Source organism: Plutella xylostella, chromosome 8 (genome assembly GCF_932276165.1).
Source record: "Plutella xylostella chromosome 8, ilPluXylo3.1, whole genome shotgun sequence".
Taxonomy (NCBI): Eukaryota; Metazoa; Arthropoda; class Insecta; order Lepidoptera; family Plutellidae; genus Plutella; species Plutella xylostella.
In genome coordinates, this window is record NC_063988.1 from 6,320,555 (window position 1) to 6,348,084 (window position 27,530).

General features: G+C 35.7%; 1 protein-coding gene and 1 long non-coding RNA gene across 2 annotated transcripts in view; both read right to left on the bottom strand.

Moving 5' to 3' along the window:
- Positions 1-7,859: 7,859 nt before the first annotated feature.
- On the bottom strand, positions 7,860-8,626 carry LOC125488918. Its single transcript, XR_007266592.1, has 2 exons — positions 8,343-8,626; positions 7,860-8,119 (listed from the first exon to the last, which is right to left on the bottom strand). It is a non-coding gene; the product is annotated as an uncharacterized LOC125488918 (long non-coding RNA).
- An 11,075-nt stretch (positions 8,627-19,701) lies between these two features.
- LOC105384445 (protein singed wings 2) overlaps positions 19,702-27,530 on the bottom strand; it is a 94,976-nt gene continuing 87,147 nt past the window's right edge. Inside the window, exon 9 of the mRNA XM_038115410.2 lies at positions 19,702-20,705. Within this exon, the coding sequence (XP_037971338.2) occupies positions 20,520-20,705 (186 nt within the window). The 3' untranslated portion in view covers positions 19,702-20,519. The remainder of the gene's footprint in view (positions 20,706-27,530) is intronic.

Consider the following 27,530-nt stretch of genomic DNA (forward strand, 5'->3'; position numbering starts at 1 on the left):
CAGCCGGGAATCGAACCCGGGTCCATCGGCTCAGTAGTCAGGGTCACTAACCACTACGCCATTCGGTCGTCGTAAATTAAAGTAGTATTTTAGATCTTTACACATTCGTAGTATTCAAGTACCAAGCAGCTGCTTTAAATACTCAACTATAACTGTCGCCCTCTGCTCTTTAGTCAAATTACAGTCAGTTCCCAATAGGATTGCCAAGCTATTAAAGTTCATCAATTTGTTGTTGTGTATGTATATAATTAAAAATAATGCACAATAATATGTATACATGTATGTAGGTATATACTTCAATTTGCTTTGAAAATATTATTATGATATTCGCCCAAATCTTTAAGCAGTAACGCAGGTTTTATCAAGTACAAAAACGACTACTTCGGTACATACTTTTATAAAAACTATTTAGCTTTGATATCACATTTTCTTACAACAAAGAGTTCCTTAACCTATAAGTTCAAAAGGAAATTCCAGGGGAACATAAAAGAATTACTGAGTGGCTGAAAATCGATGGAGTCATCTCGATAATTGCCCTTTTCGAGTCCAAATAATCGTGATTCGTGTCCCTTCATTCTCCTCTTACCGTACAAAGGTGGAATGTATACCTTTTCTTTACAGACCTTCCATCGAACATTCTGAAGCGATACTACGGGAGCCCTATTGTACTTCTTATATTATTATTTACGCTCTAAAATGTAAACATAAGACAAGCTGATTAAAAAAATGAAAAAGACCGAATTAAATAATGATTTTGTAAAAGTGGTATAATAAGCCGAAAAGTGGTGCCTCCGGGCAGTCAATTTGAAATACTTTTGTTCTACAAATGACAATGGGCGTTTTGGGACCTATGTCCAATAAAGACGAGACATACATCGTTGGATAGCTCTTTTCAAGTGAGCAAAAAAGTATTATGACGACAAATCCGTATATGTTGTCCATTTTGAAATATATTCGCCGGAAGGAAGTATTTTTCTATGGCATTGCACTCTCTCTCCTGATGACATTTAGGGCGTAATACACGTAAACACGTATTATTGAAATTGGAGAAATTACTTTCAACTGGTTTTATTTACTGAGATAATAAACAAATATAATATAATATGAAATATGATCATTTCGTTATAAAAATTAAAAATGAATGTGAAAAACTAACAAAAACATTAAAATTACAGAAATAAAATATAAAAACTTTCAAGGTACGATTATTCTTATTGGACAGTAAATCAAGACTAGCGCTTCCGTTATTCATATTCTGCAAAAAAATACCTTTTCAACGACATATCACTCATTTCTATTGGTGCTGGTCCCAGCTTCCATACGAGTATATTGGTGCCCATCATCATTTGGAAATTCGTGAATATATTATGAAGTGCAGAAGCCAAAAAAATAAATATAGATTATAGCGTAGTGTTGATGTCTTCCAGATTTTTAGTCGCTTGTTCACATTAAATGAGGTTATCTGCCTAGTAAAATTATAATAATTATTTTCTATAAAGTTAGGTAGGCGGCTGATTTCCATGAATCAACGAGACTTTTAATTTATCTTGGCCCGAACTTCGGGACTGTGACAGCTTAGCAAATTACGTTAGAGGATAATTAATCAATTATTTTGAAGGCACTTCTTGAAACGAGTTAACGATTTCTTAAATGGTTCTTTTTGCAGTAAGTATAGCTAAAAAATAATAGCTATTTTACTTTTTGCTACGCGTAAATAGTAAACATACCTAAAGTCACTAATATTGCTGTGACGTTAAATCTTTTATGAATGATATAATTATAATCCTTACACATAAATAGATAAGGCCCACTTTCTTACTTCATTAAATGTATTTGGTACCTTTAAGCATGAACTTAAGTCCTACTCAACGACAGTCCAGCCAATCACATTATCACACCACAGCATTCCATACTCAAGAATCTTGCAGATCTAATCTGTTTAGTTTATAAAGCTAATCATTTGGGTGCCATTCCACCTAGCTACGGTTAATACTTTCACCATGCGTACTCCAATAACTTGAGTTTAATGTGTTTATCGGTTTAAGATATATTTTAAAATTAATTGGGGCATTAAAAGTCCTATGTCGCGAGCGATTTATAAACCTAACCTAACTGGAGCTTTAATTTGACTGGGGGTCACGCTATATGACGAAAAACGATGTTTCGGAGCGCTTCTGCGCGAGCCACGACACTATCTCGTTGTATTAAACGTGCCGATTGCACGAAAGCTCTTCGTTTCCTGGTTTTTCGTCAGTATAGAGTAACCCTCCTGAAACAAGCTCATTTAGCGATTCAGGTCCTTGATTTCGCACCTTGCTATGGAGACTGACGTGAAATAGATTAACCGAATTACGTGAAGATATACGAGTCGGCTAACAAATCGGCTTGGTCCTGCCGTGATGAACAGCGGTGGCGCCATCTACAAGTGAACAGTGTAGTACTATTACAGGCAAGGGATGTCGGTTTCGACTACAAATCGTACTAATAATCCTTACTAATATTATAAATGCGAAAGTAACTGTGTCTGTCTGTCTGTCTGTCTGTCTGTCTGTCTGTCTGTCTGTTACTCTTTCACGGCAAAACTACTGAACGGATTTGAGTGAAATTTGGTATACATATGGTCTAGACCCTGGGAAAGAACATAGGCTACTTTTTATCCCGGAATTCCCACGGGAAAATCTTTTTAAGGCGAAGCGAAGCTCGCGGGCACAGCTAGTTTTCTATAAAGTTAGGTAGGGGGCTGATTTCCATGAATCAACGAGACTTTTAATTTATCTTGGCCCGAACTTCGGGACTGTGACAGCTTAGCAAATTACATTAGAGGATAATTAATCAATTATTTTGAAGGCACTTCTTGAAACGAATTAACGATTTCTTAAATGGTTCCTTTTGCAGTAAGCAAAAGTATAGCTAAAAAATAATAGCTATTTTACTTTTCGCTACGCGTAAATAGTAAACATACCTAAAGTCACTAATATTGCTGTGACGTTAAGGGTCTGTTCCACAATGTCTGGTTAGTGGCTACCTGACGGATAAAATACATGCTGTCACTTTCTGTTATTATTTTTTAGACAGTGACAGCATGTATTTTATCCGACAGGTAGCAACTAACCAGACATTGTGGAACAGGGGCTTAATCTAATATGAATGATATAATTATAATACTTACAAATAAATAGATAAGGCCCACTTTCTTACTTCATTAAATGTATTTGGTACCTTTAAGCATGAACTTAAGTCCTACTCAACGACAGTCCAGCCAATCACACCACAGCATTCCATACTCAAGAATCTTGCAGATCTAATCTGTTTAGTTTATAAAGCTAATCATTTGGGTGCCATTCCACCTAGCTACGGTTAATACTTTCACCATGCGTACTGCAATAACTTAAGTTGAATGTGTTTATCGGTTTAAGATATATTTTAAAATTAACTGGGGCATTAAAAGTCCTATGCCGCGAGCGATTTATAAACCTAACCTAACTGGAGCTTTAATTTGACTGGGGGTCACGCTATATGACGAAAAACGATGTTTCGGAGCGCTTCTGCGCGAGCCACGACACTATCTCGTTGTATTAAACGTGCCGATTGCACGAAAGCTCTTCGTTTCCTGGTTTTTCGTCAGTATAGAGTAACCCTCCTGAAACAAGCTCATTTAGCGATTCAGGTCCTTGATTTCGCACCTCGCTATGGAGACCGACGTGAAATAGATTAACCGAATTACGTGAAGATATACGAGTCGGCTAACAAATCGGCTTGGTCCTGCCGTGATGAACAGCGGTGGCGCCATCTACAAGTGAACAGTGTAGTACTATTACAGGTAAGGGATGTCGGCTTCGACTACAAATCGTACTAATAATTATTATTATAACCGCGAATGTTTGTATGTACGATGTTTGTTACTTTTTCACGTAAAACTACTGAGTAGATTTTCATGAAACTTGGCATGTAGGAAGCTGATAGTTAATAGTTAACACGTAGACTTCTTTTTTATTCAAAATACTAAAACTAAAAATCTCTCATCCAAAGGTTGCCTGGAAGAGATCGCTTTTAGTGATAAGGCCACCTATTGTGCTTTCTCTTACTTGTAATTTTTGTTGTGGGTTTCTCAATAAAGTTGTATTACCTATATATTGTAAAACGAGATATTTTAAATCATGTCAATACACAATTTAAAGATAAAGTAGTGTAGATGAATTACACTTATACCAATTACATGAACACAAAGCCACAATCACACCTTTAGTTACAAAAATACAAAAACGATCGCAGTCCCTTATAAACAATATACGAACTAAAGAACTAAAACTTAGACCCTCTTTATTATTAATACAAAATGTCAAGTAACATTATAAATTTAAATAAAACCATTGACCAATTCTCTATCTCAAATGTCCATCAGTGCAACCCAGAAAACTGTCACTCTTTTATTGATAAGCCCCAATACTATCTTAAAATACTCACACAAAATATAAGATCCATAAATACGAATTTTGACAATTTTCAGACTCTCCTTGAAAGAACATCTTTAGACTGCGATATTATAGTCTTAAACGAATGTTGGCTCCCCTGTGCGACTAATGCTAATATCCCGACCCTTCCGAATTATAAATCTTTAAGTACCACGAAGCATATTAATCAAAGTGACGGAGTTGTTGTTTATATTAAATCTAATCTCTCATTCACAGTAGAAGAGCCAGACTTACAAAACTCTGCATCTGGCCTATTAATTAAATTAGATACTAATATCTCCATATTCTGCATCTATAGATCCCCAAGTAATAACAACATTAATACGTTTTTGAATTCATTCAATTCTATACTATCCTCTCTTTCATCATCGAAAACAGTCATAGTAACAGGTGATATTAATATAGACATAACACCTTCCTCACTCGACACCCGCTCGCATGAATACCTTAACAGCATTGCATTTCATGGCTTCCTTCCAGCCCACCAATTACCAACAAGAAACAATAGTTGTCTAGACCACACTCTTCTCAGGACTAAATGTTCTTCTGAAACTTTCATCTTTCCTTCTACTATCACTGATCATACTTCAACAATGATTTGCCTTGAAACAAAAACATCTCGTCACAATGCAATTAGGAAAATTCAAAAAATTTACTACGAAGCATTAGACCTAGACATAAAAAACCTTGACTTGCAACCAATTTTAAAAAATTCAGATCCCGAAAATGCTACAAATTGCCTTATAGTAAATCTCACTAATATTATTGAAAAAAACACAACCGTAAAAATCCTACCTAAGAGAAATAGAATACTGAAACCGTGGATCACTCCAGGGCTGCTAAAATGCATGCGAAATAGAGATCACTTGCACAAAAAACTAAAACAGTCTCCAGATGATGAAATACTAAAAGTCACCTATACCAGATACAGAAACTTTTGTACAAAAATCTTAAAAAAGGTAAAAAGGCAACATGATGCATTTGAAATTAAAAAAGCGGGTAAAAATAGTAAACTTTTATGGGAAACAATAAAAAAATGCACTAACTCCACCAAAGAACAACATTCACCTACTCATCTACTATCTTCTTCTTTAACAGCAATACAATCATGTAACGGTGTTAACAGTTTCTTTGCCAATATTGGTAAAGAACTTGCTGAAAAAATTCAATCCCCCTCCGCTATATCTAACAGTATCCAATCAACCGCTGCCACTACTTCTTCTTTCGCCCTTCTAGACACAGATAATGACGAAGTTGAATCCGCCATTAAATCTATCAGACATAACGCTGCTACAGGCTGGGATTGTATCTCAGCCACCATCCTAAAAAGATATAGTAAAACTCTGACGCCTATTTTATGCCACATATTTAATCTATGCTTCCACACTGGTGTTTTTCCCAATTCTTTCAAAAAGGCAATCATTCATCCTATTTTCAAGGGTGGTGATCCGAAAGCAGTTACTAACTACAGACCAATTGCAGTACTCACAGCCATGTCCAAAATTTTAGAACGAATTCTCAACAATAGATTAGTAAATTATCTGGAATCAAACAACTTATTATCTAAACAACAATACGGATTTCGAAAACATAGATCCACTACTGATGCTACACTGGCTTTAATAAACGAATTAGTTCATCACCTCAACAACCGTAAAAAGACTCTTACCATATTCTTAGACCTTGCCAAAGCATTTGATACGGTACCCATCCCCACCCTTTTACTCAAACTTCAATCTCTAGGCGTCAGAGGAACACAACTTAATCTTTTCCAAAGTTATCTTACTGATCGATCCCAAATAGTTAAAATAAATGACCATCTTAGCACCGAACAATCTATCTCCTATGGAGTACCTCAAGGAAGTATCTTAGGCCCTACACTCTTTCTTGTCTTTATTAATGATCTCTGCAATCTTGAATTACAAAATGGCTTTATAACCTCATATGCCGACGATACTGCTATCACCTTCTCAGCTAATTCATGGACAGAACTCCAAAGTATTACTCAAATAGGTTTTAATTATGTATACAATTGGCTTCTCTCACACTCACTAACACTGAACACTTCCAAAACTAAACTTATTACCTTTTCTTTGCGTTCAAATTCTCAACCAACAATTCCTATTTCTATTAAAGCTCACACTTGTTCATCTCAAACTCAAACAGTATCTCTGAACACTGAATGTATATGTCCTGTTATTGCCTCGACTGATACAATAAAATACCTCGGCATAATATTAGATAAATATCTTAACTTCAAAGCCCACATCGACCACCTTACATCAAGAGTTAGGAAATTGATCCATTTTTTTAAAACTTTAAGACACATTACTAATCCACATATCATCCGGACCGTCTACTATGCGATGTGTCAGTCAATAATCTCATATTGTATAACAATTTGGGGTGGTGCCTGCAAAACGTATATTAAGCCTCTTGAAATAGCTCAACGTGCTATTTTAAAAGTTGCTACTTTTCGACCTTTCCTTTTCCCTACATTTCAACTGTATCAATTATGTAAGGTACTTTCTGTTAGACAACTTTTTATTCTTAACACTACTCTTATTCAACACACCAGAACACCACACACTATTTCTAACACACGACGTAAAGACCGAATCTGTACACTTCCCACTCCTAACTTTACATTCACTAAAAGATTATTTCTTTACCTCGGACCCTATCTTTATAACAAAGTGAATAAATATAAAACTGTCTATAACCTGAATAGCATAGAAACTAAACATATTGTAACTAATCTACTCCTAAAATTAAATTATGATGAAACGGAAAGTTTCATTGATAACTTTATTGAACTGTAATTTATAAATTATATTAATTATGTATATCGAATTTAGCTGTAAATCATACTCTCACAAATACACACACACACACACACACACACACACGCACACACACACACGCACACACACACATCTACTCACATGCGCATTACTGCATTTTTTATTTTTTTTTATAAATACTTATCTTTTAACTAAAATTCTGATTTGTTTAACTTTTTATTTTTTGTTAAACTAAGTTAACCTCCTGACGCCCAGCCGTTATTTTATTTTTTAGGACCATCTGCCCACGGTCCTCACACAAGGACTATTGCGTTTACCTAGCTTACTGCCCAGAAACTTAAACTTGAATAAATGTCGCAAAAATTATTATATACTGTTCCTAGTAGTATGTACGGGTAATGCATTAAAAAAGGAACCAGTTTCAATAGGTTTAAATTCGAAAATCATTAGTCCTCATGTGAGGACCGCGGGCAGTTAAGAAAAGTTTAATTTATTGGTAGAACATATATTTATAAGGTAATTTGTTAGAAATAACAAAACTTATGAAATAAGAACCACTTAGGAACACATTTAACACTTTGAATCAGTCTCACATAAGTTTAGAACTTATATTTATTCTAGATAAACTCTCACTTATCAACTATTATAATTATTGTGATCAATATAGGAACAAAATAGGATAAAATAAAAGGCTCAGCTAGCAGCTCCTGGATATCATCATCACAAAATTCAAATTCTAGGGGTTCATGGTGAGTCATTTATGTCGTCATGTCATCGTCCTCCGAGAGATCTATGTCCGACATAGCTAAATCTGCTTCAATTTCTTTGATTTCGCATTATATTCTGTAAAAAAATACATAAATAAGTATATCTAAAATTATAGTATAGCAGTCCAGAGTCCTCAAGTGAGGACTAATGTAAATGGGTGAACATAGAATATTATTTAGAACCTTAATTGATAAAATATTAGTAGTCGTCTCTTGCTAATATACTTAACAATAAGGTTTTATTAAAGTTATTGTATTAAATGATTAGATCACATAAGTAAAATGAGATTACAACTTACTTAGTCGACGGTGGCCCCGCCATGGTTCCGTTTTTTGACGTTTTTTCAATGAACGATTGATTACCCTCAGATGACACTTAAGACAGCTGTCAGTGATGGAATGTTAAATCCATAGATGCAATCCCAAAAAATAATGGCGGTAAATTCAAATATGGTTCAAACACAAAGTATTCGTCCTCGGAGAAGGACCGTGGGCATTCAGTCCAGAAAAAATATATTATAGCTTGGGCAGTAACAACTATACTCGTTAAGTACTCACAGAAGGACCGTGGGCATCAGGAGGTTAAAGTAGTTAAGTAAATTGGAAATGTAATAGTTTTTTGTACCTACTTTACCGGTAGTCCTTACTACAGGTTTTAAATCATCATCAGGGATCGCTATTTTAAAAACTCCGCCTGTATACTTTTAGGCGCAGGCCACCGTACTTACGCTCTAGTGCCTACTTTAAGAATACTGTAAACATATTCATTATTCAGAAATAAATAATTTTTAATTAAAGATAAAAAGTCTTTATTCGGTGTCTAGCACCACACACCAAAAAAAAAATAACATAAGTACACAAAAAATAAAACAAAAAAACGAAATTAAAAGTGAAACAAACAAACAAAAGAACATTAAGAATAATTAAAAAATATATATAATGGTGTGAGTTGTCCAGTACCGAAAAGGCCCGCGCCTCAGCTTACACCGCTACAGATGAGGTGGCATCCACCGACCTGACGCGGCACTGGTTTTCAGTCGCGTCCTAGAGTGACTGTCATTTGACCTACTTTTATAAAAATATATTGTATATAGGTATACGGTTATACATAAATTTTATACTTAAATACCAATACTGGATAATATAATAACAATCATAAAAACATACACATAATTATAAAGCAAGCATGTATACAATAATATGGTCCTAACCTCCTGACCCCGAGAGGTATAAATGTATGTGTCGCAGGCATCTGGTTTAATCTCCTGTTTGATTGAACCGCTAGCCCGTTCATTGCATGACGCTATTCAGTTGTATGACTAGGCCGAACGTTGATTTTACAAGCGTCACAAAACGTCCAACTAGTTAGCGGACTTAAAATCAGTCAGGATAAAACAAATATGGCGTCTAACAGCGAACAGCTGACACAAAAAGCACTTGTATTGTTATTTTTTGCAAATAAATCAGCTTTAAAGTGCGTTATTTATGTTAAAATAGTGTGACAACATGGATTTACCTATTAATACACCGCCGGCGGATAGTTTCAAAGAAAAAAATGTGCTGAAATGAACAACAATATCAAGGTACGTTTATTGTTATTGTTTAGTTAATTTGTGAGATGAGAGCTTTGTAACATAGTCTTTTTGTTGACTCTTGTCTGATCATGTTCATCCTAACCAGACATTATAAAGTTGCTATACTATATCCTATTTAACGACTTCGCTGAATAACGTTCTGTCAAGACGTTGGACGATACAGTCAACCACTTGACGAGTTGTTCTTTAGTCATTCAACTGAGTAGCGTCATCCAATGAACGGGCTAGCGGTTCAATCAAACAGGAGATTAAACCAGATGCCTGCGATATATGCACTGTTCTTAAATTTTAAAAAAATTAAAATTTTAACTACTGATCTGTTTTGTCACTTTGTCAAAGAACAAATTGTTTAAGGGATAGGTACTTTATAAAACTTTAAAGGAATAACAGGGATACTCCATAAAACTTTTAATATAGGTATTTTTAAACAATATATTATATTTTTTTTCAATGTCCTACTCATATCACGCCAGGTGTCAGGAGGCTAATGCAGAATAAACAAATAAAAATACTAAATGAGGGTAATTTTTCTTCTTATCATAGCGTTTTCATTACTCTATATTCTAATTTTTAATCCCGCGGAATGGGCAATGTCTGAAAAAATTAGACAACGCTCATAAATTTTCTGATGATAGGAATAACGCACCGTATCATCCTAAAAAAATCTTAGATTTTTTTCTATGCGTTAGTAATTTTATAAAAATAAAAACATTTCAAGTTTCACAAAACGGAGATTCCCTATGTCTAGAAATGTCTAGAAAAACTAAAGGAGTGTGAGTAGAGTCGCTACCGCGTTGGCGTGGAGTTGTTATAATGTGCGAAGACCTTTAAGATAATAAAGAAGCACATTCACAAAAGTTGTTATACCTGCATACTAGTTTTTTTTTCTATAAAAAGCAACTTATTGAAGACTATTCCAGTTTCAAAATATCGAAGGACCTGTCAAATCCTACAAGTACTTACCTAATTATTTCCCTGATCATCAGTAGCCTTCTTGTCAGATAAATTATCGTGGAGATAGAACCAATTTAAGTCTTAAGAAATGCCATCCCTATATTAATGTCTTCATTGGAAAAATATTAAGTAAGTATAGAATATACATATGTACATACATACATAAGTAAGTACCTACCTGAAATTGATTCACTCATGTTGCTTCAGAATCAACTGCAACCCCAATGTGGGTATCTCCTAGTAAGACATACAACACGTAAAGAGCTCTAAGTATAGGTCCTATTAGGAACGCTAAGTAACTCAAACCAACAAACTTAGTCCTTTGTAACAAGGAAACTTAGACGTTTCAGGATTACTCCTAAGTACGTACATTTTCAGCGCAAAGTAAATAAATGGAGTTCAAGAGTGACTATCTGGTTGACTGATGACTGCTTCGTAAATATTACGTCCTATAGGGGTACAACCGTTTACCTACTCCATAATTTAGTATAAATTATTTTTTTGAAATATTCATAAGTACCTATAGTCCAGTCAATAAATGACTCAAAATTAGGTGTAGAGTGCGTGAGCAGGTAACTAAGCGATGCCTTCAGAAACTTGTTCAGGGGGCTTAGGTTGTTAACATACCAAAAGTCCTGACTCCTAGGTGATGAGCGGGGGGGAGGAGGGGGGGATAAAGGTACGATTTTTTGGTTTTTAGCTTATATCTCAAAAACGGCGCATTGGAGAGAAATATTTTCAGCTAATGAAATAAATTTCATAAAATTATCTAAAACTTTTATATCATATGTTTTTTTCTAATTCCTAACCGTTTTCGAGCTATTACCCTCGGAAAAAGTTGAAATTTACAAGAAAAATATATTCATGTCAAAACATTCATAAACATTGCATCATATTGTCTAAACCTATTGATAAATGAAAAAAATGAATAGAAAAGAAGTTGTAGATTTTTAAATTCCCTTTTAGAATATATATACATATGCTGGTTAATGTCCAACCCACCTAAAGGTACAGCTATTTTACTCACACTTAACCTTACTAATTCGGTGAGCTATGTCAGTGACTTTACCAAAATGCAAGTTTAAAATAGCTCTAACTTTAGGCGGGTTGAACATTGACCAGCATATGTAATATATTCTAAAAGGGAATAAAAAAATCTACAACTTCTTTCCTCTTAATTTTTTTCGTTTATAAATTGGTTAAGACAATATGATGCAATGTTTATGATTTTTTTGACATGAATACTTTTTCTTGTAAATTTCAATTTTTTCCGAGGGTAATAGCTCGAAAACGGTTAGTAATTAGAAAAAAACATATGATATAAAAGTTTTAGATAATTTTATGACCTCCATTTTAGTAGTTTATAATATTAGTCTCCGATGCACCGTTTCTGAGATATAAGCAAAAAACCGAAAATTCGTATCTTTATCCCCCCCTCCTCCCCCCCGCTCATCACCTAGGAGTCAGGACTTTTGGTATGTTAACAACCTAAGCCCCCTGAACAAGTTTCTGAAGGAATCGCTGAGTTACCTGCTCACGCACTCTACACCTCATTCCTTGACTGGACTACTAAGTAACTATACTCTTGTGTTTATATTTTTGTATAACTTCCTTATGGTCTTCAATAAAATTATCTCTCCTAGAACGTAAAGATGCCAGGAAGAGATTTTAGCGATAAGGCCGCCTTATTGTATTATTTTAAAGTTGTTATCTAATTTGTTTATGTGGAATAATAAAGTTCTAAAATAATAAAACAATAAATAGCGCCATCTATTGCACAACATGAGAATCTCTTTTCATAATGTTAGAGAACATTGTAACTACAGCATGTTTCTAGTTCAACTTTCATAAGTCGTTCGAGGTGAGCTGGGAAACGAGATTTCCATTTCATGTTTCAGCAACAAGATGGCAGCACGATAGTGAAAAGTTTTAGAAAAAAAACGAGTCATGGTCGTTACTATGTCATGTCATGCCGCATGAGTCGCATGACCTACTTATTAAAATGTTCAATGTTTGCTTTATGTTTTCAAAATATATAAATAAGTACTTACACTTGTCCAAAATTAATAATGCACATGCAGATCTTCACACCCGAATCATTAAATCGTAAAAGCCTTAAAAAAAACACTTGCATTTTGCAGCTTGTTCAAAAGAAATAGAAGTCAATATCATGTGTCACATAATCGAAAACAACCGATCTGTCAAAGATTTCTATGCGCATTATCAATTTTGGAGCACTGTACCTACCTATAAAAAAATGTTATGTGTACTTACCTACATAGGTTTCTGTTAAAAATTTTAAGTAGGTACTTAAGTAAGTATTATTTTTGTTTTGTTTTATTGTGATTAAGTATCCTAAATTACTTACTTACGTCTGGCACACAAGCTAGCTAAGTGAGCTGCAGCGCTTATCTCTAGACTCTAGACACAGAAGATAAAGTATCCTTACTGGGGGAGTCCCTCCGCTATCTCTAAATCCAACGTTCGATTAATCGATATAAATATGATAGTAGGTAGATAATATATATTATATTATCAGCTATACCTACCGAGGGGTCACTCTATAAATCGACGAACAAACTAACAACAAGAGATGATAACAACAATGAGACATTATATAGAGTCGTGGCTTGAGTAGCAGCGCTCCGAAACTTCATTTTTCATTATGTAAAGTGTAAACAAAATGGATTTTATGATCTGAATTGTATTAATAATGATCATCTCCATTGTAATGATCTTACTTTGTAATTTGGTCTTACATTATTATTCTGAGATTTGGGAATGACAACTGTTCTGTGATCACCCATTGTCTATGGTTTGTCTGTGATTAAAAATAGAGGAAGTTACTTCCGGGATCCGCCATCTTTATCTAGGCGCTTGTTGTTGTTTGCGTTGAGCAAAACAATTATTTATTATTTCTTATTAATTGTGGAATGATCAGGTAAAAGTGTTTTAAAAGTAATAAATAAGTAAGTGGTACTTAACAAGTGAGTTTAATATTGGTGCACCCTACCTATCGGATTTGTTAACAAAAGTAACCCTCAGCAGTGACTCAGGGCCAGATGTTTTTCCTCATTCGACAAGTTGCAACGAGTTAGTGCATGTTTATGCACCTACACCCACTCATGACTCAGTGATCAGTGTGTCTATAAATACGACAGGATACGATAACGTCATCACAGTCCGTTGTTATTCGCGAGATTGCACGTACAAATTCAATATTCAGCTCCTTATCAGTGTTAAGTGCAAATTGGCGGGAACGGTAAAGAACTAAAGACAATACAATTTTATTAATAATACTTATAGTTTACTATAATAGAATACTTACTTAGGTACTCAACAATCATGTCATCGGAAATTCAAACATTTTTGTATTTGAACATCGGAGTGACGGGCGTTTGGGATCGCGATTACGAGCTGAGCCCCATCAAGCTGTGCATCAAGCCAGTCAGCCGTCAAGAGCTGACGAGCGGGGTCGTCGACCTCGACAGCAACATCGCCTTGTTCCCCTTCGACGACATCAGCGGCGAATACGAAGAGGGAAAATCAATCATCGAGTACGACTTGACCTTCAACGAAGCCGTTTCGGCGGAGCTGATGCAGTATCTCGAGGGTTTCCCGAAGCCGGTGGTGATGGTGAGCTACGCCGGTTACAAGCAGAACTTCCCCATCATTCGCGCGGGCCTCGGCCACCTCGGCACCAGCCTGCCCGCCGACCTGCGCTGTGCCGACTTCATGCAGGCCATCTACGAGATAGAGAACCAAGTGGGCCCACCGGCGAGGCCTCGTGACCAGGGTCTTGCCAAGTGGGAGTTCCAGCCAATACCCGTCGACCATTCCTACGCGTTTGGCAACATGTATGAGCGAGTGACTAGGCATTTGTATACACTGAACCAACTGAGGCCTATAAGGCAGAGTCCAGGGGAGCGGGGCATCGTGGTGCCTCATATCAAGATGATGGTGCAGTGTTGCCAGGCCGTGCTGCCGCAGTGGCTGCAGTGGGTGGACCTGGAGACTAGTACAACCTCCATGAACAGTGGCTTGTTGCCGCACAAATTACGGATCTAGGAAATATTTTGAATAGATCGATCGCGGTTTGCCAACAAGGATTTAGCCGTACGTTCTTATATTTTTCGGCAACCATAATTTTATTTTAGAGGTATTTATTTAAAAAAAATCAATTTTCTAAAGACTGATCGATTAACAATATTAATATATTATAAATTTAATGCATACATAGTTATTATATTATTATTGTTATATTTTTATGAACAAAGACCTAAATAATATATTATTATTATTATTATCTGAATTCGCCGTTTTCTTATTATAACCCTTCAAAACATTATTATCCTTCTGTTTTGTTTTCGAGATAGAGAAAAGGTACCGAAGACCACTGACAGATGGCATTGAAGCCATAAAATATTCAGTTTTTACATGGCACAAAAGTTCGCTCGATTTGGTGTCGCCTCTCAGTTTCTCGACATATTTTTTTTGTTACTAATCGATCACGTGAACTATTTTGTTCACTCGATGTCTGAAATTTTTTAACAGTAGCTAAGCCGGAAGTGGGTGATTCAAAGGGTAATTCCAAACACCTTTTGAAAATTCTCGAATAACAGATAGGTGCCTACTTTATAGAAACTTAATGGTAGGTTACGTCATCTATTGGTGGCGTGCTTTGGGAGCAAAGCACGCCACCAATGACATCAAAAGCTTTCCGCATCCAATCCACCACCCACCATGTCGCAAGTCGTCCCACACCCCACACTACGTTAGCCTACACACCAACACCTGTATACACCTACTTATTATACCCCTTCTTACCCAAGTGAAGGTTAAAACTACTGTTTGTAGATGTCCAACAGAATCCTAAGAAGTGTCTTTAAATATAATAATTTTAATTACATTTAAAACCCAACTACAAGTTTTGCAGACCAAATAGAAAAACTAGAAACTTATGAATTAGGTCACAACTCAATTATAAAGTGAGACGGCAGCGGCAGCGGTGACTTTTGTGAAGCGGTAGCAAACAATTTGCTATCATTCCAGATTCCAGTAAGTAAGTTATTAAGTATAGTGGTTTAATTGAAACAAAACAGCTGATATTTCATTTAATTGATGCATGGGTAAGTAAACTGATTGAAGGAAGCCAGTTCCGTTCGCAGTCAAAACAAAGCAAAAAATACATAGGGGAGACCGGGGACAAAAGTAACAGCGGGTAGAAAGTAACAAAGACTCTGTGGACTTCCCCAATAGCCTTAACGTCCCAAGCGACAGCTGGTAGTCAGCATGCGATGCCCCCCACGCATGATATCATTTTCCGCGCCCGTGCCGCGGTGTAAGGTTGTTTTAGTGAGCATTTCGTGATTTTACACACCAAAAGTAAGATTTTTGGTGTTTATTCATTTAGTGTTTACGTAGAATTAAGATGCCAAGAACCATATGACTCTTTGGTTATTGATTCATTATAAGATTGTCTGTAGCATGTCATAAATTATTTTCGAATAACACGTGCTGTTTTAAAGTTATGTCGCCTGATATTTGTAAAATGGGGATGGGTACAAAAGTAACAGCTCACGGCAGGACAAAAGTAACGAATTACTTATGTAAGTTTGCCATGTCACATTATAACTTTTAATTTTTTGTTGTTTTAATTAGATATTTGTGTCATAATATTGTATATTATAGCACAAATAAAACAACTTCTTATCAGTTAGTCTGTTTAAATGATGGATCTCATTTACAGTTTATATTAAGAAGTTTTTTTTAGTTTTGTCAATAAGTCATAAGTTTTTTTTAGTTTCGATAGTTTTTTAAGAAGTTTTCTAAACTCAATAATTTGATTGTTTTTTTTGTTATTTCTTTTGAATCGTATCTATAACATTGGGCAGAATTTATGGGTTGTTACTTTCGACCCATGCCTTGTTACTTTCGTCCTGACCATGGGGTCGAAAGTAACGATTTCCCTTTTTTTTTGAGGCTTTAAAAATGCTAAAATTCGAGTTGCATTAAGTAAAGTAATAATGGATATTTGTAGACTACATACGAAAGTTTCATGTGACTATATTTATTTTATCGTAAATGTTATTAATAACGAGAAATCAGACAGAAACTACAAACTGTTACTTTTGTCCCCGGTCTCCCCTACTTACTGACATACAAATTGAGAACATCCACCCTTATTCGAAGTTGGTTAAAAATAATGCAGGTACTTACTATTTACCGTTAATGTATGTATTAGGTAGTTAATGTGGTGTATATGTGATTTGTGAAATATTATGGACACAAAGAGGCATATCGGACAAAGATAACAGTCGAACTAACATGGAATTATAAAAAAATGGCTATGTGAACTATGTGCAGCACACGACATACCGACATTTGCATTTAAATTGAACAGAGCCATTTCATTACCTTTCAAATAAATTATTTCACTGCGTTCTGGAAAATTGGTAAGTATACCTATGTATATGCAAACTTTGGCGAAAAACTATAATAATATTTAGTTATAATAAAAATTGGGATTTGCTGAAGTTTGGTTGGAACACTCTGTATAATACAATGCCACAAAGAGCCTCTGTCTTTTCTGGGTCAACTTTTTACTTGCGAACTGTATACGTTATCAGTGTACTTTTTATGAGTTGTGTTATCTTCGGACGTTGAGTAATCCTGCCAGAGTCCATCAGCCCCGCCCACTGCTCCGTCGGAGGAAATCATCGTGGGCTTATTATAAAATTAATTGTAAATCAAGTACTCCCAATCCTAAAATGATTATATTATGTATACAGAACACCTACATAAATGTACAATTTAGTCATTTATCATCTATGTTGTTCTAAGATCTGTTGTTGTTGCTGTCCTGGTGCCCCAGTGGTACAGAGGGCCTTTACAAGCGTGCGCCACGCCGTTCTGTCCTCTGCAACCGCTCTAAGATCTGTACTTCTATTCTATTCGATTCTATTCTCTGTGGGGGTGTAGGCACCTGCACCGCGATCGGTACTTTACTTATAGTGTCACTGCTTATGTAAATAAAAATTAAACAAATAAATTATTATTATACTTATAGCATACGCCACCATCTTCAACGACTTCGCTTCCTCACCAGCAAACTTCAACACCTCCTCATGAAGCAGCCACCAGAGTCAACCAGCATCCAGCGCTGCAGTCTCATTCGACTCAGGCTGTTTTAAACAGCATGCGGATTTCATCACGCACTCGGGATTGCACGCCATTTTCCCGCGTCTCGCGTGCATATTCCACGCGTTACATTGAATACTTGTATGAACGCGTGCGTGATCAAATCCGCATGCTGTTTAAAACAGCCTCAGTCACATCGCCACTGCAGCAGCTTGATCTCTCGACCACTGGGACATGGAGACCTCAGCGCGCCAGCTCTGACTCACTGTGGTAGGGCATGCAATAACGCAATACCGGTATTGCGTAATACCGGGATCCCGGACAAAATTCACGCTTTTTTCAATACCGGTATTGAAAGTAAATACCAGTATTGAAGTAATACCGGAATCGGACTTTTTTAGGCTATAAATCAAGCGATTAAGATAATATATAGTTAGCCTTGTACTCGCCTTATACTATAAAAAAGCACTTGTTTTCAACCGTTACATGCGGTTTTTGGCCTTTGGAAATCTACTTGTTGTTCATGCGTTCTAAAATTTAAACTCTAATACTCAATTCTCGTAAAAAAATATTACATAATACAGAATTTGATTGCTTTTTCTTGTTGTATTTTGCCCTATACGACCTTTAAACAAAAAATATATGCCATGTATAACAAGGAAGTCTAATACCGGTATTAATACCGGGATCCCGGTATTGAGCTCTAATACCAGAACTCAATACCGGTATTGAAAATATTTCCGGTATTGCATGCCCTACTGTGGACTACGCGGCGCTCACTGGCGAGGAAGTAAGGCGCTCCGCTCACTGCACGGAGTCAGGGCGGCGTCGCGGCAGCAGCGGCGACAAATAGGCGTTTTCTCTATGTATATTCTCTATATTCGCATATCGCCCAGTCTCAGCTAACTCCATGCCAAATTTCATTCAAATCGGTTCAGCCGTTTTGACGTGAAGAAGTAACAAACTTACACACATACATACATACATACATACATACATACATACATACATACATACACATAATATACTCACAAACTTTCGTATTTATAATATTAAGTAGGATTTCTTTTTAAAATTGTAAGGTTAAAATTGTGGTGTGTATTGTTTTCCGTGTTCATGTTCGACACAGAATAAAGATTTTTAAATTATCTTGTCTTTTTTACGATACGGCGATACGAAATAAGTTAAATAAAATAGCTGGAAAGTTTAATGTACACCATTTACTTAGGTTTGAGGGAACGCTAACATTACCACTAATTAAAACAGAGCAAAGCAACTAACTGGTAGGTAAATTAATAATTACTTATTTATATCTTTGCTTAGGTACCATACAAACACAGTATGAAGTTTGAACTATGCTGCTATGGCTCTGTAACAGTTAATGCCTAATAATACTTACCTACCTAATACTAACTACCTAATAATAAATAATTTACTTATAATTATTATTCTACATACTTTTAAACTTTTCTTAAAACTACGTAACACGTTACTATTAACTACCTATTTACATAAAAAATATATTGAAATTAATAAATAATCTATATAAGTATTTTAATGAATATAATAATCTCCAAATTGACTTCCTATTAAATGGTCAGTTAAAAGTTATCTCGGCACTAATATCTGACGCTGTCGCGTGCGAATGGTTGTATAGTGAAGACAGGGGAACACCCAAATATTCCGAAAAACTTTTTTCCGAATTTGATAACACCGTTTATGTTATTTACGAAATATTCCAATACCGATTTTTTTAAATACCGAATTATAAAAATCACGAAAATTATAATTTTGAATATTATAATCACGAAGTTTTGTTATTACGATTGTTAAATATACGAACGTAAAAAAATACGATTACTTTAATATACGAAAAATAAAATACCGATTTATTATAATCACGAAAAATTCAAATCCCGATCGGAAATATGATAATTCGTGATTTTGTCAAAAAAAACATAAACGTTTTTTTAAACCTTAGAACCAAAACAAAGCGGAGCGGAGCGTTTCAAATATAGAGCAAAACAATTGTTAAATAGAAAACTACTTGTAGTATTTGTTGTTAAGTATCACAAGAAAGCAATACAATTTCTCGGATTTTTACTGTATTTAACCTTAAAAACCTTGGGACCTAAACCTAAAGATAGGTGCGACGACGAGCAAAGCGAGGAGGAGCGTGTTAGGTGCACATAGATATTGAAAAACGAAGCGGAGCGCAGCGAAGCGAAGCGGAGCGTTTCACATAATATAGCTTAAAAATACATGTATAATAGATAACTACTTATTTCTTGTCAACTAAATTACATTTGGGGATTTGTATTGTCGGAATATTAAAACTTCGGGATTCGTAATTTTAACAATTCGATATAATACAAAATCGAACATTTGAAACATCGAAATTATAATATTCGGAAATTTGACTTTCGTCATTTTAATAAATCTGTTGTTTGAAATTTCGTTTTATCAACTAGTCGTGATTTTCATTATTCGGAAACTTGAAATTCGGGATTGTGAATTATTCGGAACTTTGAAATTCGTAATAATAAAAATCGTTATTTTCATATTCGTAAAAAAGTAATTCGGAATTATGTAGTGTACCCGAAGACAGAGCTACAATTTTACTCCTTAGATAACATGTAGGTATCTATAAAAAAATTGCTTCAATCTCAAAATAATACCTAAGTGCTAAATAATCTCCTACGACAAAAGTTACTCCATACAACTACGGGTATTGTTCATAGATAAAAAATAATCTCCGAAATGTCATGCGTTCACCGGCCGCGTGGATCACGGCAGTATGGAGGATATCCACGGCAGTTTCCCGGTGGTCTTGAAGAGGTGCCAGTCGTACAGGAAGCGGCCTAGCACCAGAAGGATGAGGGCACACAGCACCAGGTTCACCACGTTGATGGTGCTGAGCGGCACCCTCACCTTGGTGCTCGTACAGACGCTGCCGAGAGACATCGTGCTTATCTGAAACAACAGAACGATCTACCTAGCAGTTCCCGCTTCAATACAATACAATAACCTTGATTTGCACACCATAAGAAAAAACTTAAATACCAAAAAGATGCAGAATTGGCGGTCTTATCGCTAAAAGCGATCCTTCCAGACAACCGTTGTAAGACAAGATAAAACATAAAAACTTCTTCACTTCGCATTGAAGTAAAGTAAAGAGTCGAAATTCGTGTGTTTCAATGTTAATTTTAACCTTATTGTGAATTTTAAAAATGGCATATATGAATTTAAGGGCTAGATGTGTATCCTAAGTGCATTGTACCATAGACTAATATATTATAGTCTATGATTGTACTCAATCTAAAACGGCGATACTGATCGCGTCCTTTCACGTGAGTACAAATGTACAGCGAAAAGCGGATGACTCGCTTGCGAGTCACCTCTGACTACCCCTTCGGGGATTACAGTCGTGAGCATAATAATATGACATGTATATGTATTGTATATTATGTAAAATAACATATAAGTGAAAAGAAAATAAATACAAGTTATATAAGTTTCCTAGGTCATGCAAGCAATTCACGTCCGTATTCGCAAAGTGGATGTATGAAGTAATTGGAGAAAACTGAAGCCAAAGCCAAGGACAGTTTTGTTTGAACTCTCCTAAAGTTACCCTATTATAATTTCCTTTGAAGACTGAATTCTTGAAATTGGTAAAAGTCGATCTAGGTTCTCGCTCATATTAAAATTTAACAGCCAAACAGGGGTAAGGAAATATTACTAAATTATCTGTAATACCAATTATCATTATCTTCATAAATAATATGTTTTAAACCGTTTAGTTAGTTAGAAAAATAAAATTTAAAATACTTACAAAAATAAAGAAACATTTATTTGACACGTAGACAGCAACAACAACAAAAATATAATGTATAGAAAACAAAACAATACAAATCAAAAACAAAAAATTAGGTATAGACAATAAGACAATACAAAACAAACAATAATTAATATAACAGGTTGCTGTCCAGAGTGTCCTTTAGGAAATAAAAGGGTTTCATTTTCAGCCACCACCACGGAACCCTAGAAAGGGAAGCGTCGTCGTCGTGTCAACAAACATTTTAATCCATTTTGATTGTTCACAAGGCCCAGTACAATATACCTACTTATCTACATTACTTGAAAGAAAGAAAATCAGTAAAGCGGTACCTATGACATATTTTTTAAATAAAATTATTTAAGTACCTACCAAAGTAATCCTACATTAAACATATTATCAATTTTGTGTTCGAGAAAGCATTCACTTCACAGCTAATGGGATTAAGTTCGTCTCTTTATTTATAGAGCTTTCACTAGGTATATTATTGTATTTTTGACGTTTCCTTATGTCTGGTAAGTAAAGTTGGTTTTCCTTTGCAGTCATCAAATATGTATGGGATTTGGAATGTCAAAAAACCAAAAATATAATGGACAGAATATTCGTAATGTGTTGTCAGCTTTGCTTTGCTTTTAAATTCGAACGGTGTAAAAGCTCGCACTCCTCATTTTGAGGTAGCGGAATTTAAGTTAAGTCCGGCTTGGCTCTACAGAAGATTAGCTTTTTTTTCTTGTATTAAGTTATGTTTGTATTTTTTTGCACTTTCCCCTTTTCTTTTGTATAATTTCTTCCTCTCTCCTCTGGACGAAATTACTCATAGTAATGAGGCCGCCATTTGTACCGTCTATGTTGTGCATATTCTATTGTAATTTCTGTGTTTGTGTGCAATAAAGAATTATCTATCTATCTAGCCTTTTTATCTAGCCTTGGCGTATAAGCGACAAACACTAGAGACAAACCAGATATGATTTGCCTCTTGAATGTGGAGAATACAATAGATTGATAGCTCTGCGGTGTGCGCCGAACAGTAAGTAGGTATACAGGGTGTTGCAATAAGGGTATACTAAGCCGAAAGGGTGAGTTAGAGGTTCATTCTGAACATGGCATTCGGCTTAGTATACTCTTTTTGCAAAACCCTGTAGAAACATAGGAAATTAAGTTTCCGACTTGCAACGTGACGGGGCCGCGCTGCGTTTCTTCTATTTTATGTACTTCTGTTTAGTAGGTACCAAGTAGGTACCTAGTACAGAAACATAGACTTTTGGTGTATGTTTTTACCACGTTTTTACTTAGACCATCAATTTTATTCTGTTGACATAAATGAGCTCTAACTGTTGTCACAATGAATGCTCTTTTTATTGGTAGGGTTCCCCAAAATTGATAATACACATAGAAATCTTCGTCATTGTTCGGCAACGGTCGTATTCCCGAGCGTTAGAAAACTATTACCTATGTATTTAGAGTGGTTAAGTGCATTTTCTTCATGAAATTTTAGTAGAATTATGTAATTGGTGCTAAAAGAGATAATTGATTTATCAGTAACGAAATTTGATTCGATAATTCATAATATTCCATAATATTAAAATTTACTTCGAAAATGTTACAGTAGGTACTTTTCAAGTGTCTTACTGAAAACTGATGTAAAGATGGATGAAAGAGGGTTTGAATAACACAAGGTTTATATTATAAGGAGATATGGATTTCAAACACAGGTTTATATTAAATTTTTTAAATCTTAGTTCAAAAGTATTTACAGCACTGATTATTTCACATAAAAAAAATGTTTACATTAAAATCTCAGTTCAAAAGTATTTACAGCGCTGATCATTCACAATTATATTACAATTACAAACTTGGTCTTTTGGGTGTGGCTTTATTGGCAAAGTGAAGTCTATCAATGTGACGTATTTTTTATTCTTAAATGTGCCTCATAATATGGCATCGTCAAAAATAATTAAAGTTGAAATTAAATTCACATTTGAAAAAAATAACAAGAACGATGTGTAATTGCAGCTCTTTATAATTCCACAAAAGTAATATTGATCTTGACCTTGAGACCCTTGACTGATCGGTGACAGCCACCGACCGCCCAAATTATTTTCGATTATGTGTCACATGATATTGACTACTATTTCTTTCGAACAAGGATCAAAATGCAAGTGCTCTTACGATTCAATGATTCGGGTGTTTCCGGGAATACGACAGTTTGCGAAGATTTGCATGCGCATTATTAATATGGGAGAACTGTAGTTCAGTTATAAAAAAATATAAGCCTAAATCCATCTTTAAAAAGGAACAGGAGAGTACAACTTCTGTATGTACTTACATAACGTCGCAGTCGTAGAACAGTGACGGATCTGTATTTTTTTCGATTTTTGGATTACTTATTGCAGATTCGTATTTAAAATTTCTTTATTTACAACGAAAGTTTTTTTTTTAAATCTTTTATAATAAGTGAAAAACAGAGTCGAACACTGACAGTTTTGATTTTTTCGCATAGTACATGGACGTTTGTGACGTCACGTCGATGTTCTGCGGTGACCCTCACCCCCCGCGACCCGCTGCCGCGCGACGGTTTGTCTGTTCTGTCAGTGTTCTATGTAGGAGCACATGGAACACGTAATGAGTACTTAAAATCTTTTATTATTTATTTTATTTTTATTTTATTTTATTTTATCGTATTCGGAAAACTTACAGCTATCTTAAACTAGTTTACATTTATATGATGCATCTAAGAGCCATTTAATAGTTTTCGCATATGGTAGTAAATTATTACAAAAAGAAAAACAGTTATGGTAAGTCTAATTTACACATTTCGTAAAACTACGCAATTAGCAATTACAAAAATTAAATTACGCTAACAGTGAGAATAAGAACTTATATTGTTATTTTAATAAAGAATACTAAAGCTAATCGTTTGTCTGGGAACCAAAGTACTCCGATGCCAAATTTCTTTTCAACGATAATAAACTACAGTTAAAAAAGTCAATCTCATTTGCCATAGCATTGAACTGTCTACTCACCCGTACAAAGAAACTATTTTGCCTATAGTTAGTGTTAGCTTTAGGTACGTGTAGTTGAAAACCAGTTCCTAAAACTGTTAGTTGATAAGAAAACTCGCTCAGAATGTAAAAGTGATTATGATGTGTTATTTAAAATATGTAATGTGTTACCTGTTCAAAAAAAGCATATATTATTTAATGTAATAGAAGAATATTGTAACGATGAATATAAAAAACCTTATTAAAACTAAGATGTTCTAAAAAAACTATAAAAAATAAAATAAAATATCATTTATTACAAGATTAAGCTACCTGCAATGAGTATTATAAGCACACTAAATGCATATGTTCATTAAGTACATCTATGTAATCTTTAATAATAACAACTTGTAATAGCATAAGTTACTAAATTTACACTAGTAATAGATATATATACCTATTAGTTGTGTAACTTACCTAATTTGTTTGTATAAATGCGAGTCTTTGTCTCCCGCTAAACTGAACTGCAGTTTGGGAGTATATATATGTAATTTGTAAGTTATACTCTGATCAACAATAAACGTTTATAAAAAAAAAAAAAAAAAACTTGATCTTGTAGGTACCTTCATCTTAACACACTCATTTTTTTTGCTATAATTATAGCAAAAAAAATGAAACCGAAACCTGGATAAATTACCGCCTGTGACCTTTAACCACCTCGACTGTACCAAGTTGTTAAAATATTTAGTGAAGTTGCAATCTGAGGTCAACTTAATAAAGGACACATACGCAACATCCAGCGAGTTAGAAGCTATTAAATCGGAGCTTAATCACATGCAAAATGACTCCCTGCCACCTACAACAATTTTCAATAATGTCAACAATAGAAGAGGTGCATGGACAGACATCGACAGCGGACCCATAGGACTTTCACAATTCCATGATTCCAACGATTATACATTAGACGAGATAAAAGATCCATTCAAATCCCCAACCGATATTGCTACCCTCCGTTCAAGCAATAGTGAGGTACGAGTGCGACATGATGGTGATGACTCACCGGGCGGCCGCGGCCGGCCGGCGAGCGCGCTCCCGGCCCAGTCGGCGAGTGCGTCGCCCTCGCTACCCATGCCGCCGCCGCCGCCGCCGCCGCCGCCGCCGCCCGCGCCTAATAACTTATCACCACCTCCGAAAGCAAAGATCCAACGACAACAGGATAATAAACCTGAGGAAGAGTGGCATGTTGTCAGCAGGCGTAAAAGCAAAACTAAAACGAACTATCGATACACGGGAAAATACGGTATGGCTCCTGAGTTAGATAGCTTCAAAACTGCTGATAAATTGGTACCCATATTTATTACAAATGTCCACAGTAACACTGCTGTAACTGACATCACGACTTATCTCCTACAAAAAACCTGTGAAAAAGTAGTGTTAGAGAAATTAAATATTAAGAATTCCTCTAATCATTGTGCTTATAAGTTTTTTGTATCGAAATCGAAAGAAGACTTGTTTTTATCTGAACAGCTGTGGCCCAAAGGGATAATCTTTAGAAAATTTAATAACTACAAATTCAGGGATGCAAACCGGGTAAATAACGGCCAAACAAAAAAATCAAATGGGTAAAATCTGTAAAATGACCACTTATAATTGTCAAAACGTGAAAACATCCGTAGACGACGTTCGAGCATTATGTGATGAATATGATATAGTGGCGCTACAGGAGACGTGGTTATTCTCACATGACCTAGGCTACCTGGACACCATCGATACGCGATTCAGCTGCACCGGGACCTCAGCCATAGACAGTTCGAGTGGAATGCTAGTGGGGAGGCCCCACGGCGGTGTAGCTATCTTGTGGAATACCAGTGTGTTTGTAAATGTTTCTTTAATTCAGTGCGATAACCCGCGAGTTTGTGCCATAAGAATCATAACAAGTGATCGACCGATCTTAGTGATGTGTGTTTACATGCCCACGGAGGACCGACACAATATTATGGATTTTACTCATACGCTTGGTACAGTAAGTGCTATTATAGACGAACAATCTATTGAATGTGTATATGTTTTAGGCGATTTTAATGCCCACCCGGGCAAGATATTTTATAAAGAACTATTTAATCATTTTGATTATGGGTGGTCATGTGTCGATGTGGATAAATTAGGAATAACATCAGATACCTATACATATATCAGTAAGGCGCACGGCACGCGCAGCTGGCTGGACCACTGCCTGACCACACGTCCCGCTGCGGCGTCGGTCTGTAGTGTGCGTGTTCTCCATGACATATTTGTATCAGATCACTTTCCTCTGTCAATTGAATGTAACCTAGACCTTATTACACCTATAAAGTCGCCAAATATTGGAGTATGTAATATGGCTGTGTGGGGGGAAAGAGACGAAAATCAAATTAAATTGTATGGTGCTGCTTGTAATGAGAAGCTAAGACTTATTGATTTCCCTGTCCAACTCGTGCAGTGTTCCAACTATAATTCATGTTGCAACGCGCTTGGCCATAGGGACGTTATTGATAAACTGTACTCTGACATTGTGTCTGCTCTGAGTGAGTCAGCAGCTTTGAATCGTACGCCGCGTGACAGTGGTAGGAAGCGTAGGCAGGTCACTGGATGGAACAAGCATGTCCGGGGCGCTCACGGGGAGGCACGACTCAATTTTCAAATGTGGTGTTTGTGTGGAAAGCCGAACTCGGGTAAATTATACGAGCAAATGAGTGAAAGTAAACGCATTTTTAAATCTAGATTAAAATGGTGTCAAAAGCATGAGGAACACGATACCCGTTTTTCTAAAACTACGTATTGTTTTATAGTGCCTGTCATTCCCGACGACTTGGTCATAAACAACAGGCACTATACCTTCAGTCAGACGGCAGTCTGACATCAGGCATGAGGAACAAATCAAAATGGATATCCTAGCTTCACACCACTCAAGGAATGATTTCCGTAACTTTTGGAAACACACCA